General features: G+C 36.9%; 2 protein-coding genes and 1 non-coding gene across 4 annotated transcripts in view; 1 reads left to right on the top strand and 2 right to left on the bottom strand.

Moving 5' to 3' along the window:
• Window positions 1-13,996, top strand: part of RPL4 (ribosomal protein L4) — a 182,388-nt gene that overhangs the window by 157,252 nt on the left and 11,140 nt on the right. The window lies entirely within an intron of this gene.
• Window positions 1-13,996, bottom strand: part of ZWILCH (zwilch kinetochore protein) — a 36,918-nt gene that overhangs the window by 16,740 nt on the left and 6,182 nt on the right. For both annotated transcript variants that reach the window (XM_076004501.1, XM_012758610.3), the window contains exons 3-9: window positions 13,497-13,592; window positions 10,462-10,580; window positions 7,332-7,531; window positions 6,735-6,805; window positions 5,935-6,090; window positions 4,711-4,782; window positions 503-596 (exon numbers count right to left, since the gene is read on the bottom strand). In XM_076004501.1, the coding sequence (XP_075860616.1) occupies window positions 503-596; window positions 4,711-4,782; window positions 5,935-6,090; window positions 6,735-6,805; window positions 7,332-7,531; window positions 10,462-10,580; window positions 13,497-13,592 (808 nt within the window). The remainder of the gene's footprint in view (window positions 1-502; window positions 597-4,710; window positions 4,783-5,934; window positions 6,091-6,734; window positions 6,806-7,331; window positions 7,532-10,461; window positions 10,581-13,496; window positions 13,593-13,996) is intronic.
• Window positions 5,579-5,682, bottom strand: LOC142871662 (U6 spliceosomal RNA). The gene has a single exon (XR_012919892.1). It is a non-coding gene; the product is annotated as a U6 spliceosomal RNA (small nuclear RNA).

Genomic DNA, 13,996 nt, shown 5'->3' with positions numbered 1-13,996 from the left:
TATTAATTCTTGATTTTATTTTTCTGTTTTCTAAATTATTTCCATCCTAATCCTATTTTCAAACGGCAGATGGGATAACAGAAGTGTAAGTGGGGATTTTACCAAGTTACTGAACTCTCCAGTGGAGGTAATAATAGATACCCATCAGGTAGGGATGTGAGGATGAACTGAGGTAACAGAAAAGCCCCTGACACACAATGCTGGGCACATATCAGGTACTCAAAAGGTTCCTGTTTCATCCCTCTCTTCCTACAATCACAAATATGGTTGTGTTATATAAATTTTATATTAAATCTTATTAACTTTTAGATTTAGATTTTTATCATTAGCAATTTAGAACAAAGGCTGTCCTTCTGATCATAACAGACCTCATAGCTTTATATTTATTTATATATATACACACACACACACACCAACTAAAAAGACTATCAAGCCTAAAGAAACAACTTATATTTAAATATAGCAAGTACAAATTCTCAGTTAAGAAAAACAAACAATAGACCATTCAGAAATTCCTGCACAAGTTCAACAGCAGATTTTGCTTCCAGAGGCTCGAGCCATTCGGTTACACCAGTCCTCAAACCATCAGCCAAAACCTATGGGAGATTTAAAAAGCCCAAAAACTTGTTAGCAGAAAACATAGTTTAGTCAATAAGGATGTATTTAATAATAACATTAATTGTAGTAACATTTCTCAAATGTTTATCACATGCCAGGCAATGCTGTAGTGATTGATATGTAGTATGTTATTTAATCCTAACAAAACTCTATGAGGTAGACATTACAATTATCCTTGTTTTATTGAAGCTGAGAGAGGTTCAGTAACTTGCTCAGGGTCACACAATAGTAACTAATAGTACCAGGATACACATCCAGTGGTCTGATTTCAAAGATGGTGCTCTGAGATATAATGCCATGTGCATAGGTGCTACATAGGATTCAAGACTGAGGATGGTGGGCTTGCCTTGGAGATGTTTGTAATTTTGGTAAAGACTGACAGATGAGACACATGAAATGATATGGAAACAATAAATGTGAAAATAAACAGAAGTTTATATAAAAACAATATAAATATGCATGCACAAACATACAATATCTAAACAGAAATAAAGAAAGGCTGATAGGCTGCAACAGCCAGGGGAACAATGTGAAACTTCGGCTGCAACTCATATGTAGGAACCATCACCTATAGAGCAGGGAAAGAGCGTGGAATAAGATGAAGAGGACGGGATGATCCAACCAGGGTGAAGAAACCTGGGGAAGAGCGGGAAATAAGATCAGAAGGAATAGGGACTACCATCAAGGGATCTTAAAACTTTTTTTTTTTTTGAGACAGAGTCTCACTCTTTTGCCCTGGCTAAAGTGCCATGGCGTCAGCCTCACTCACAGCAACCTCAAACTCCTGAGCTCAAGTGATCCTTTTGCCTCAGCCTCCCAAGTAGCTGGGACTACAGGCATGGGCCGCCATGCCCAGCTAATTTTTTCTATTTTTGGTAGAGACGGGGGTCTCACTCTTGTTCAGGCTGGTCTCGAACTCCTGAGCTCAAACAATCTGCCCGCCTCAGCCTCCCAGTGCTAGGATTATAGTCGTGAGCCACCACTCCTGGCTAGGATCTTAAAACTTAAAAAGATTTTTTACTTCATATGGGACTTAACAGCCAAAGGTGATTTTGTGGCAGTAAAATGACATGATCAAGTAGTTAAGAATTCCTCCATCAGAAGTACCAAGGATGGATTCCAAGAAAAAGAGAAAGTAGTGTTTCTCAATAGAAATGATATTATTCCTCACCCCCTGCTGGGGGTGGGGAGGGTGGTCTTTGGAAAAATGTGAAAATATTTTTTGTTGCCATAATGACTGGGTATATAGGAGCACTTTGGGCATTCAGTTGGGGGGGGGGGCGCGACGGCCAGGGATGCTAAACATCTAGCTAAGTGTATGATGCTCTCAAATCACAAAGAATGGTCCTGACCAAATGCCAGTAGTGTCCCTGTTGAGAAATAATGAATGATCATTAGAGTGGTCTTAGAGGAAAGTGGCAAAGGTTTTGACTAAGATGATGTAGTGAAAGTGACTTCAAAGGAAAAAAAGAAGAGAATGAAAGTGAGAGGTATATTATATGTGCAATAAAAGAAAAAATCCTACCCATTTATAAAATACAGGGGGATTGAACTCAGAGAGATTCTAGACACATAGACATCTAAGATTCTGTGAATTTTTAAGGGAGATTATAACAGAGCATAGACTTTTGAGTTTAACAGACAGACATGCAATTGAAAGAATCTGAACCAGCTCTTCCCTTTCCCAGTTTGTTGTTACGTTCAGCCAAAATAACCAAACCAGCTAGCACCACGCTTGGCTCACAGTAGAGCAGCAGCTTCTAGCTGTAGTAGTTAAGTGGTGGTGGTAGAAACAGTAGTTCTTACTAAAGTAAAAGATAAGATTTCTAGCCTGGGAAATTGAAAGAATGGTGGAACTACAGATAAAAATGGGGGAGGGGGTTTAAAGAAGATATAGTCTGGAGAGGACATCAAGTTTCATTTTGGGCCGGGCACGGTGGCTCACGCCTATAATCCTAGCACTCAGGGAGGCTGAGACGGGCAGATTACTCAAGGTCAGGAGTTCAAAACCAGCCTGAGCAAGAGCGAGACCCCGTCTCTACTATAAATAGAAAGAAATTAATTGGCCAACTAATATATATAGAAAAAAAATTAGCCGGGCATGGTGGCACATGCCTGTAGTCCCAGCTACTCGGGAGGCTGAGGCAGGAGGATCCCTTGATCCCAGGAGTTTGAGGTTGCTGTGAGCTAGGCTGATGCCATGGCACTCACTCTAGCCTGGGCAACAAAGTGAGACTGTCTCAAAAAAAAATAAGTTTCATTTTGAACATACTGAATTTTGGGGCAATAGCACTCTACCCAAGTAGGAAATAATTTTTTGGTGGAAGTTGGAAAGATAGGAACTGTAATCAGTTTAAACATGAGGGTTTGGAGTTTGCTTATAAAGGCATTATTGAATAGATAGGCTTATTATTGAACAGATAAGCTCTCTTTAGTGGTGTAGAGAGAGAAGGGCAGAGACATGAGAGCAAAAGCATGATGGAAACTCACAGTAAGGGTCTTGAAAGAAGGGCTTTCAAAAAAGGTGAGAAAGGTAAAAAAAGGTTTTATACAAACAGAGACATAATAATAGGAGGAAAAAGTATCAAAAATGCTTGGTACTATGCTAGATGCTGAAAGTACAACAGGGTACATGGCACTCAAATTTAGTAGAGACAGATAAGTATCAAATTACTGTGTCTGATATACACTCTGACAAGAGGTGTGTGGAGTTCTACAGCAGCACAAGCCATCCTGGGGGATCAGTGCGATCACCCTTGGTGAAGATGTCACAGAGAGTTCACCCAGCAAAGAGGTACGGAAGTACACATCAGGCAGATCATGATGCACACACCAGAGCACGACAAGATTGAAGCAAGGAGCTCAATATGATGAGGGTTGAAGGTTCAGTGGGAATGGAAGTAGGCTGTGAGATTAAGCTAAACAAATAAATAGAAGCCAATAAGCACACAAAAAAATGCTCAATGTTATTAGCCATCAGGGAAATGCAAATCAAAAACACAATGAGATACCACTTCACTTCCACTAGGATGGCTATAATAAAAAAACCAGACAATATCAAGTGTTGAAAAGGATGTAGAAAAATTGGAACCCTCATACATTGCTGGTAGGAATGTAAAATGGTGTCATCACTTTGGAAAACAGTTACAGTTCTTCAAAAAGTTAAATACAGAGTTACTATATGATGCAGCAACTCGACTTAAGAAATGTGAAAATGTATGTCCACATAAAACGCGCACACGAATGTTCATGGAAGAATTTGGCTACTGTAACAGCCAAAAAGTAGAAACAACTAAAATGTCCATCAACTGATGAATGGATAAACAAAATGTGGTCTATCCATACAATGAAATCTTATTTGGCAATAAAAAGGAAAGTACTACAGAAAGTAGATTACTGGTTGCCAGGGGCTGATAGTGGTAGAAAGTGAGTGCTAATAGGTATAGAGTTTCATTTTGGAGTGATGAAAATGTTTCAAAATTATAGTGATGCTTGTTCAACTTGGTGAATATACTAAAAACCATTAAAAATAGTATAATTGAAATGAGTGAATTTCATGGGTTGTAACTTATATCTCAACAAAACTGCCAAAAAAAGAACAGAAAAGAAATAAGTAGGGCTGCAGCTAATCATAACTGGTTTTGAGTGCCAAGCTAACACATCTGAAATTTCTACTATATTAAAATGAGGTACCCTCTTGAGATTTTATTTGTATAAAATTCTTGAAACACATGCTCATTAATCTTTAGCATCAATTAAAATCCCAGTTATCAATAAGCAGGTTATATATGCATTTGGAATAAAGAGGCAGCTGGACCATATGAGTGAAAGTGAGGAATCCATCATATGAATAAAACCAAACACTCTAGTACAAAAGGTGGAAAAATTATAGCTATTAACTAACTAATGCTCCCTTCAACTGTACTAATACACAAGTAAAATTAAACTATCCAAATTGTCAGAGTATTTAATGAACATATAACAACTGGGACAAATTTTGAAGAACACAAAATTAAGTAAAAATGGTACTAGCAACATTTTTATGAAAACGTGAGATTTAATTAAAGTTGGAGATTCCAGAAGGATACTCACCAGCAGAAATTTCAGTTCTCTGTAGAGATGATTCAGAGGACCTCTGGGATCTCCTGAGTCCACTTTAATATTCTAAAAAATTCCCAAAGTTTGTCAGTTTTCCCCGGTAATCCGATTTTTTTGCATAAGGGTCACAGTTACTTGAATTTCAAACCATCCACACATTAAAAAATATATTTCATAAAGCACAAATGAATTGAAAAATTAGGTCAACACCTTATTCTTATTTAGCACATCTTAATCAGAGATACTACAGATCTTGTCATCCTGACACAGTGACCTAAATTCAGACTACCAAACCTTCTCTCTATACCACAACTGTAACCTACATGGAACTGCCCTCCTTACATGTTCTCCTACCCTTTGCCAGGGAATTTCCAAGAGGACAGAGTAGGAGAAATTTAAATAAATATATCTAAAGATTCAATGATAACTTAGCATATCACACATCAAAAATGAAGTCTCTCAATAAATCTGTTTATTAGATTCCTTCTAACTAAACCCACAATGTACTGTCCTAGCTAGAGGTTAAAGTTTTATAAACCTAAGGCTGTACAAAAAAGAAAAGTAAAAAGTAAATTCCGATGTATGAAAATTCCTATTACAGGAAAAGTAAAGTATAAAGAATATAATTATCTGGAATCCTACAACTCTGAGAGAACCAGTATTAACACTATCCAGGCTTTAAAAACCAGCTGAGATCCTAGTATGTGTATAATTTTGTACTTTTCCCCTTTTTTTGCTTAATAAGCATTTCCTATTATTAAAAACATTTTCAAACATGATTTTTAAAGACTATATACTTTTTCATCATGGAAATCTATTTGAACTATTTTCTATTGAACATTCAGGTCTGTTTTTTTTTTTTTTAAATATGCACTTCATATATTTGCATGTCATTCTTGCACAGGGGCCATACTAATTTTCTCTGTACTATTCCAATTTTAGTGTATGTGCTGCTGAATCGAGCGCTGGTTTTTAATATTTTGGAAACACAGCTATATCACTGCATTAAATATCTTGTGCATAAATTTTTGTTTGCAATTCTAATTTCTTAAGATAGATTCCCCTGGCAGGACTTCAGGGGCAAGGCCAGCCTTTCAGAGTTGTCAGCCACATACCCAGTGACTGCTGAGGCTAGAAGCATGTGGCACCAGCAACAAACAGGTAAACAAACATTTAGGAGCCTCATGAACCCAATGAGAAAATAGGTTCCACTCCTACCAGAGCTGCAGTTGAAGAAAGTGGAGGGATTTGAAGAATCTCATCCACAGGACTCCAGGAAATATCCAAAGTGATCATAGTTTGTGATGCAGTGACTGTATCGTCCAAGGCAGTGGACTTAAAGAGCTCATACTGGGCAAAGCCCCTGGATGTTACCTGAAAAGAGAGCACCCAGCAGACTGTTAGCTCTGCTTCTGCACAGCCAAAGGCCATTATTAAAACTACTTTGATCTAGTTTCTAAATGAGGAAGAAAAAGCACCACACTCCATACTTTTATCCCAAATGGAAAAATAATTCTTTTTTTTCTTTTTAAGAGATGGAGTCTCAGTCTGTTGCCCAGGCTGCAATAGAATGGCCTGATCATAGCTCACTGCAACCTCAAACACGTGAGCTCAAGCAATCCTCCTGCCTCAGCCTCCAAGAAGATGGGACTACAGGTGCATGCCATCACATCCAGCTAATTGTTTTTTTTAAGAGATGGGTATCTCACTATTATTGCCCAGGCTGGGCTCAAACTCCTGGCCTCAAGTGATCCTCCTGCCTTGGCCTCCCAAAGTGGTAGAATTACAGGCATGAGTCACAACACTGGGCCAGACAATTCTTTTAGACCACAAAGATTAGCTAAAAGGCAAGGTTTACATTTTAATTTTGGCCATTAGCTGATATGAAAATAAATACAAGCATTTTCATACTACAGAAAAATATCTAGTCATATTAGAAGTGAAAAAAACTTTTAAACTAAGAAGGTATATCAGGAACAGTTTGAAGAAAATAACACAAATAGAAGCAAAACACTTACAGTAGACAAGTGATGTCTTTTCTTGTGTGAATTTTTTAGATTTTCAAGATTTACAGAATAATTTTTATCAGCTATAGGATATAAAAGAAAAAAATGTAAAAGTACAACTCAAAATTACATTGTTTGAGAAAGCTAGAAAATTACAATCCCTCTTATTCTCAAGGTACCACAACTCAACACTAATAATTGTTGAAATTAAATTTTAAATCACAGACGAGCAAAAAGTTTATAAAAAATGAATGTGGAACAAAAGTCAATACCATTACCAAAAATATAATATCTACTATGAGACTGGAATTATATTGTCATTATATTCAGTTTTTTATCCTCCAATTAAAATTTCCAAAAACTACATAAATACAATGAAACCCAAACAAAACAAGTGTAACAAGTGTAAACTCCTGTCCAGACTTTTGGAGATCTGTTTCTGGTATTTCTGGAACACCTCCTACACACTAGCATAGATTTATGGTGATTGATGCCAAGTTCTACACTGTGAACTTTCTGTCTTAGTAACAATCTTCAGTAAAAACCATAAAATGATAACTATACAAATAAATAAACAGACATGCATATAAGTAAAGAGTGAGCACTCACCTTTACAACTGACCACATATAAGATAATTCCTGTAATGCTGTCATTTGTTGTGATAAGCTCAGCTCCTAGCCAACAGGTATTTTCAGGATCTAAACTATCACATCTTATCCAAAGGGGAGGAAGGGCAGTGACTGGCAGATTAATCTTCAAATGGGTCATATTAGGATTGTGTGCCATGGTATAAAGTCCAATTAACTGCCTTTAAAACAAGAGTAAGAAAAATCAATTACAGGTAGTGATTGCCAATCAATCAAGGATTTTCTTTTAAAAAGATGTGAAAGGTCTCCCAGAAACAACAATCTCGAAATTAAGTGGCAAGATGCATACATACATAGACTACATTCATAGAAGTGCGAAAAGGCCACACCAGGCAGATCAAGATGCACGTATCGCCAAGTGACAGTGTGAGAGGACTGGGTCTACTATGATCAGGGAGCTCAACATGGCCAGGGCTAGATGTTCAGCAGGAGTGGAAGTAGGGTGTGAAATTAACCTAAAGAAATAAGTAGGAGCCCAAAGGACATGAGAAACCAAGAAAAGAGGAGGGCGGGAGGGGAGTGTGGGATAAAAACTTACATATCAGGTACAATGAACACTATTCTAGTGACAGGCATACCTAGAGCCTTGACTTAAGCATTATATACGGTATCCATGTAACAAAAACATTTATACCCCCTTAATTAATATTTTGAAATAAAAAAAAAGGAAAAGAAATAAGTAGGAGCCAATAAGCACACAAAAAGATCTCAAAGTCATTAGTCACTGGAACACATAAGGAAATCTGAAGATGGGCTCTGAATTAGATAATGGTATTATATAATAACAATGTTAAATTTCCAGATTTTGATCATTGTTCTGTGGTTATATAAGAGGAAGTACTTGTTCTCAGGAAATACATAATGAAGTATTTAGGGATAAAGGAGTACAATATCTCCAATATACTCTCAATACTTCATTTAAAAAAATTGTGCATTTTGTGTATGTGTATGATATATGTATTTTATATATATATGCATGTACTATATCTTGTTATAATATATAGTTAAAAACATTGTTTATAACATATTGTACAAATATACATATGTCCCAAAAGTTGCCAGACATAGGCAAAATGGGAAATTGTAGCTAAATGTACCTTTATCAACAAAATATTATAAAATTTTACAAAACTTTTCCTTTGTATGAAGACTACAAAGGAAATTGTTATAACAATATATGTTATATATAAATACATACTCATACATAACAATATATATATTGTTTTGTGTATATATATATATATATATCGAGAGAGAGAGACAGAAAGGAGGAAGAGGAGAAGAAGAAAGGGAAGCAAATGTAGCAAAATCTAAACAATTGGTGAATCTGGGTGAAAGATATACAGAAGTTCCTGTAATATTATCTTTTCTATAAATTTGAAAGTGTATCAAAATTAAAAATTACCCAAAAATGTGGCTTAAATTTTTATTTTTCAAAGAGATGAAAACTGAACTTATTACCAACAGATGTTCAAGAAAGCAATTTCTAAGAAATTTTACTTCCAAAACGAAGTAGAACAATCCCAGATGAAGGTCTGAAATGCAAGAAGAAATGGAAAGTAAAGAAATGATAAGCACATGGATTGATCCACACAAACACTGACTGGAGAAAATAGAAATAAAGTTTTTAAGTCATGAGGGAGAAAAGAAAGCAGGCAAATACGACTTAAAATGAAGAAGCCATGTAGTGGGTGCTGCTCTGGAATAAAGGGACAAACATCCACAGGGACTGTTTTGAAAGGAAGTCCTCAGTTGGGCAGATATTCTCTCATTTGGATGAGAGGACTTCATAGTCATCCCTTAAGTACTGCCTGACAGAATCTTCAGGATCAACATTTTTTTAAAGTAAACTAAATTTTGTTTAAAAAAAAAAATCAAGGAGCCATGAAGGAAAAGACTGATTAAAATTTTTAAACTTACAAAGAGCCAAACAAACAAAAACCAGCATGAAGGAAAGCCATTTTGTGAACATTATTATAGTAGTTATCATGAACTCCTTGAATATAAAGACTTTTTGGTTTTGGGGCCAGGGGGAGGCTGGGCAGATTGAATTGAATATGGCTACACAGTAGGAAGGCAGAAAAGTGAAGCTGAAGAATTAGAGAGGTATCAGAGTCTACTGGCTTCTTAGGTGGGATAATTCCTCATTGTGCAGGAGAGTCCCATGTGTTTACCGCCCATGGCCCAGGCCCACTATATGCTAGTAGCTCCCCTCAGTCACTGTCACAACCAAAATTATTCCTGTATATTTCCAATGCCCACTGGGTATGGTGCCAGCCCTGGAAAAGACTACTGGAGCTAGACGATGAAGGTTCCTATATGCCACCCATAAAGAATTTGGATTTTATCATGAAGGTAATGAAGAACCACTAAAAGATTTTTAAGCAGGGAAGCAACATTATCAGGCTTTCCTTTTATAAAGATTAATCTGGCAGGAGTGAGGAATAAAGACTGGAGGAGAACCAGGTTAGACACAAGGAAAACAATTAAAAAGCAACAGCAAGGCCGGGCATGGTGGCTCACGCCTGTAATCCTAGCACTCTGGGAGGCCGAGGTGGGGCGGATTGCTCTAGGTCAGCAGTTCGAAACCAGCCTGAGCAAGAGTGAGACATCGTCTCTACTATAAATAGAAAGAAATTAATTGGCCAACTAAAATATAGAGAAAAAATTAGCCGTGCATGGTGGCGCATGCCTGTAGTCCCAGCTACTCGGGAGGCTGAAGCAGGAGGATTACTTGAGCCCAGGAGTTTGAGGTTGCTGTGAGCTAGGCTGACGCCACGGCACTCACTCTAGCCTAGGCAACAAACTGAGACTTTGTCTCAAAAAAAAAAAAAAAAAGAAGCAACAGCAGTAACTTGATATAGAGGAGTATTGAAAGGGAAGATAACTGCAGCATTCTTGGTCATGTTTGGGATACCTATGGGATATTCAAGTAGAGCTATCCTTAGAGAGTTCCTTATACATATCTGGAGGTGATGGGGAGACAAGGAGGAAAGGCGGTATCTAGGCTAGATGCATATTTTCCTCAATGTTTATAAGAACACCTCAGTTTAAATTCTATCCTCTACCCCTACACTGAGAAAAAACTTACCTTGCTCTCCCAACTGGTAAAGCAAGCGGTCCAATATTTTCACCAGTAGAGAAATCAGAAATAGTAGTTTCTTCAGATTGAAGTTCTTCAACATGACTTGTTTCTTCCTTTTCTAAAGGCTTTAAAATGTTCTTAATTATTTAACCAGTTAAAAGAGCACTTAAGATAGTCAACTCTTTACTATGCTACAAGCAGAACATAATGTACTCATTTCCATACCCTTAGGCACAAATGATTGAGTTTTGGCAAGAACCAATTTGGTACTAACAAACCTTGCCATCAGAATTATTTCCACTGTCCTATAAAAAGATATTGATCTCAGTTGCTACTGGTAACAGAAGTATCTGATGCCATTAGAAAAGGATGTGCTCCAACATGTAAAAAATGACTAGCTAAAGGCAAAATACCAAGGGAAATTCATGAGAGACTCACAGATTTTGTTGGATTTTTCACTCCCAAAACCAAAAGACTTCTTTCTGGGCTATAACCTTAGGTCCTTTACTCCTTATAGCTATTCTGCTTAGGGCTATCAGCTCTCATTTGTGTTACAGGATTCTAATATCACCTATCTAATGTGTTTATAAGACAGTTAAATAGCTCAGCCTTGTCAATAATAACAATCATTATAAGAGTTAACATTTCTTGAGCATTGCTATGTACTAGGCACTGTTCTAGGTTCTCTTTTATTCTTTAAAAAGCTGACTTAATATGTATCATACCTAGATGTTCCCTCAATTTTGAATTTCTTTTGCCCAATTCCAAATCCATTCCTTTCCAATCTTGGCTTTCCCAATAGTTCCTAAAACTACAGAATACCTTCAAAATGTCATTTTTCCCCTCTGTTCTACTTTTCAACATTCACCTACCAAAAACACATGCTTTAAACTCTACTGATCTTTACAGAAATAAAGGCCATTTTAACTGTTCCCAGTTAAAAAATGCCAGAGCCTCACTGAACTCCAGGTCACAACTCCAAGTTGCATTCTCACTAGTATCCTACCCAAATTTCCATAAATTCCCTCTGCTCATCTTGATGTTTTACTATTAACAGATGACTCATATTCATCTGGCCATCTTAATTTTTCCAGCTTTTGCTCTAAACATTTCCCCTTCTTCCCATAGCAAAAATCTAAATTCAACCACATAATTCACCTATAATTTCCCAAGCATCTTTCCACCATAGATAAACAGTAATAATACCCTTTCATTAAAATAAAAAAACAAATAAAGTATCTCCCCTTTCCAGAAAGGAATTGTGTGTATATGTGCATTTAACATAAAGAAGAGATACTTGTTCATCCATTAAATCTCTACAGACAGCATGAGGATTCTAAGGCAAACACAAGTATTCATTCCTTCTAAAGGAAAGCCAACTTTCCCATATCAAAGCCTGTTCTACTTTAGGAAACAATATAACCATTGGAATGGTATTGGTCCCAAAGCAACTGAATAATGTGATGGCTTTATCAGAACTCAATAAACCCAGTAAAAATCACTCTACAGTGATTGCTCTGTCAAAATAGCTACCATCTGTTTAAGGTTGTAATTGTATTAATAAAATGACACCAAAAAAAATAAGAATTTGCCTTTGTTAATACTTAACAAAAATTAAAATAGAATTTCATTAGTTATAGCTATTTAAGCAGTCCTGTTTAACACAGTAGCCGCTAGCCACATACTACTACTGAGCACTTGAAATGTGACCAGTTTGAATTGAGATGCAAGTATAAAATACATACAAGATTTCAAAGATGTAGTATGGAAAAAAGAACTTAAAATATCTCACTAATGATTTTTATATAAATTAGAAGTTAAAACAATAATATTAGACATATTAGGTTAAATTAAAAACATCATTAAACTTAATTTCAGACCTAGAAATCCCATTCCTATTTACTGTAAAGAAAACTTGTACAAAACCTGTACAAGAATGTTTATAGTAGTGCTATTCATAATTGCTAAAGACTGAAAACAACCCAAATGTCCTTCAAAGGGTGAAGGGGTATATATGGATTACTACTCAGCAATAAAAAAAATGAACTATTCATACATGCAACAACTTGGACAAATCTTAAGGGCATTATACTAAGAGAAAGTCAGATTCAATGGTACACACTGCATGATTCCATTCATGACATTCTTGAAAAGATAAAGCTACAGTAAGGAAGAAGAGATCAGTGGTTGCCAGGAGTCAGGGGAAGGTATGATTATAAAGGAACAGTTCAAGGGAGTTTTGGTGACATGAAACTGTTCTATAGCCAGTGGTGAATCTATTTATGTGTTTAAATTCACAACTGAACAACAGAAGAAAAAAGTCAACTTTACTGACTTAATGGTAGTTCACTTGTTGTTCACTTGTTTTTCTTAATGAGGCTACTAGAAAATTTTAAATTATGATATGTGGTTCACATTATATTTCAACTGGACAGCATTATACTTACTTCTAAAAGAATCAGAATCCACTTTCACTAATGCTGATTAGAAAGTGTGTGTGTGTGAGAGAGATTATTCCCAAGGAATCAAATTTTTTTTTCTTTTATTAAAGAGACAAGAGACTTGCTCTATTGCCCAGGCTGGAATGTAATAGCGCAATCATGGCTCACTGCAGCCTTGAACTCCTAGGCTCATGCGATTATCCCACCTCAACTTCCCAGGTAGCTGGGACTACAGGTGTATGCCACCACACCAGACTAATTTTTTTTGTTTTTTGTAGATGTTGCCCAGGCTGGTCTCAAACTTCTGGCCTCAAGCAATCTTCCTGCCTTGGCTTCCCAAAGGCTGGGATTACAGGCACAAGCCACCGCACTTGGTCATTTTTAAAAATTTGTAATTAATTTTTTATAGAGTCTCACTCTATAGCCCAGGCTAGAGTGCAGTTGCATCATAATAACTCACTGCAGCCTCAAACTCCTGGGCTCAAGTGATCCTCCTGCCTCAGCCTCACAAGTAGCTGGGACTACATGCATGCACCACTACACACAGCTCAAATTTGGTTATTGAGAATTAAACAACCACAAAACCCAAGCACTACTTACCACTTTTTCCACAATGAATACTACGTCATTTTCATTTAGAATATTTTTCAAAGGGTTTGGTTGACCTTTGCTGATCAACTGCACCTGGATATCAGCCTGTTAAAAACAGATGTCAAGCAATGTTATATACATACATATATATTTATACTATAATATTTAAACACAAAGATCAGTTCTATACAAGTGACCAGAAATTTATTTTTAAGAAACAGGTTCTTGGGCTGGGCACAGCGGCTCACACCTGTAATCCTAGTACTCTGCAAGGCTGAGGTGGGAGAACTGCTTCAGCTCAGGAGTTCAAGACCAGCCTGAGCAAGAACAAGACCCTGTCTCTACCAAAAACAGAAAAAATTAGCTGGTTGTGGTGGCATGCCTGCAGTCCCAGCTACTAGTGAGGCTGAGGCAGGGGGATAGCTTGAGCCCAGGAGTTTGAGGCTGCAGTGAACTATGATGACATCACTGCACTCCACCCATGGTGACAGAGTGAGATCCTGTCTCAG

The sequence above is a fragment of the Microcebus murinus genome, chromosome 6, assembly GCF_040939455.1.
Source record: "Microcebus murinus isolate Inina chromosome 6, M.murinus_Inina_mat1.0, whole genome shotgun sequence".
Taxonomy (NCBI): domain Eukaryota; kingdom Metazoa; phylum Chordata; class Mammalia; order Primates; family Cheirogaleidae; genus Microcebus; species Microcebus murinus.
Note: the sequence above shows the minus strand (reverse complement) of the source record. Positions and strands in the feature narration are given on the sequence as shown.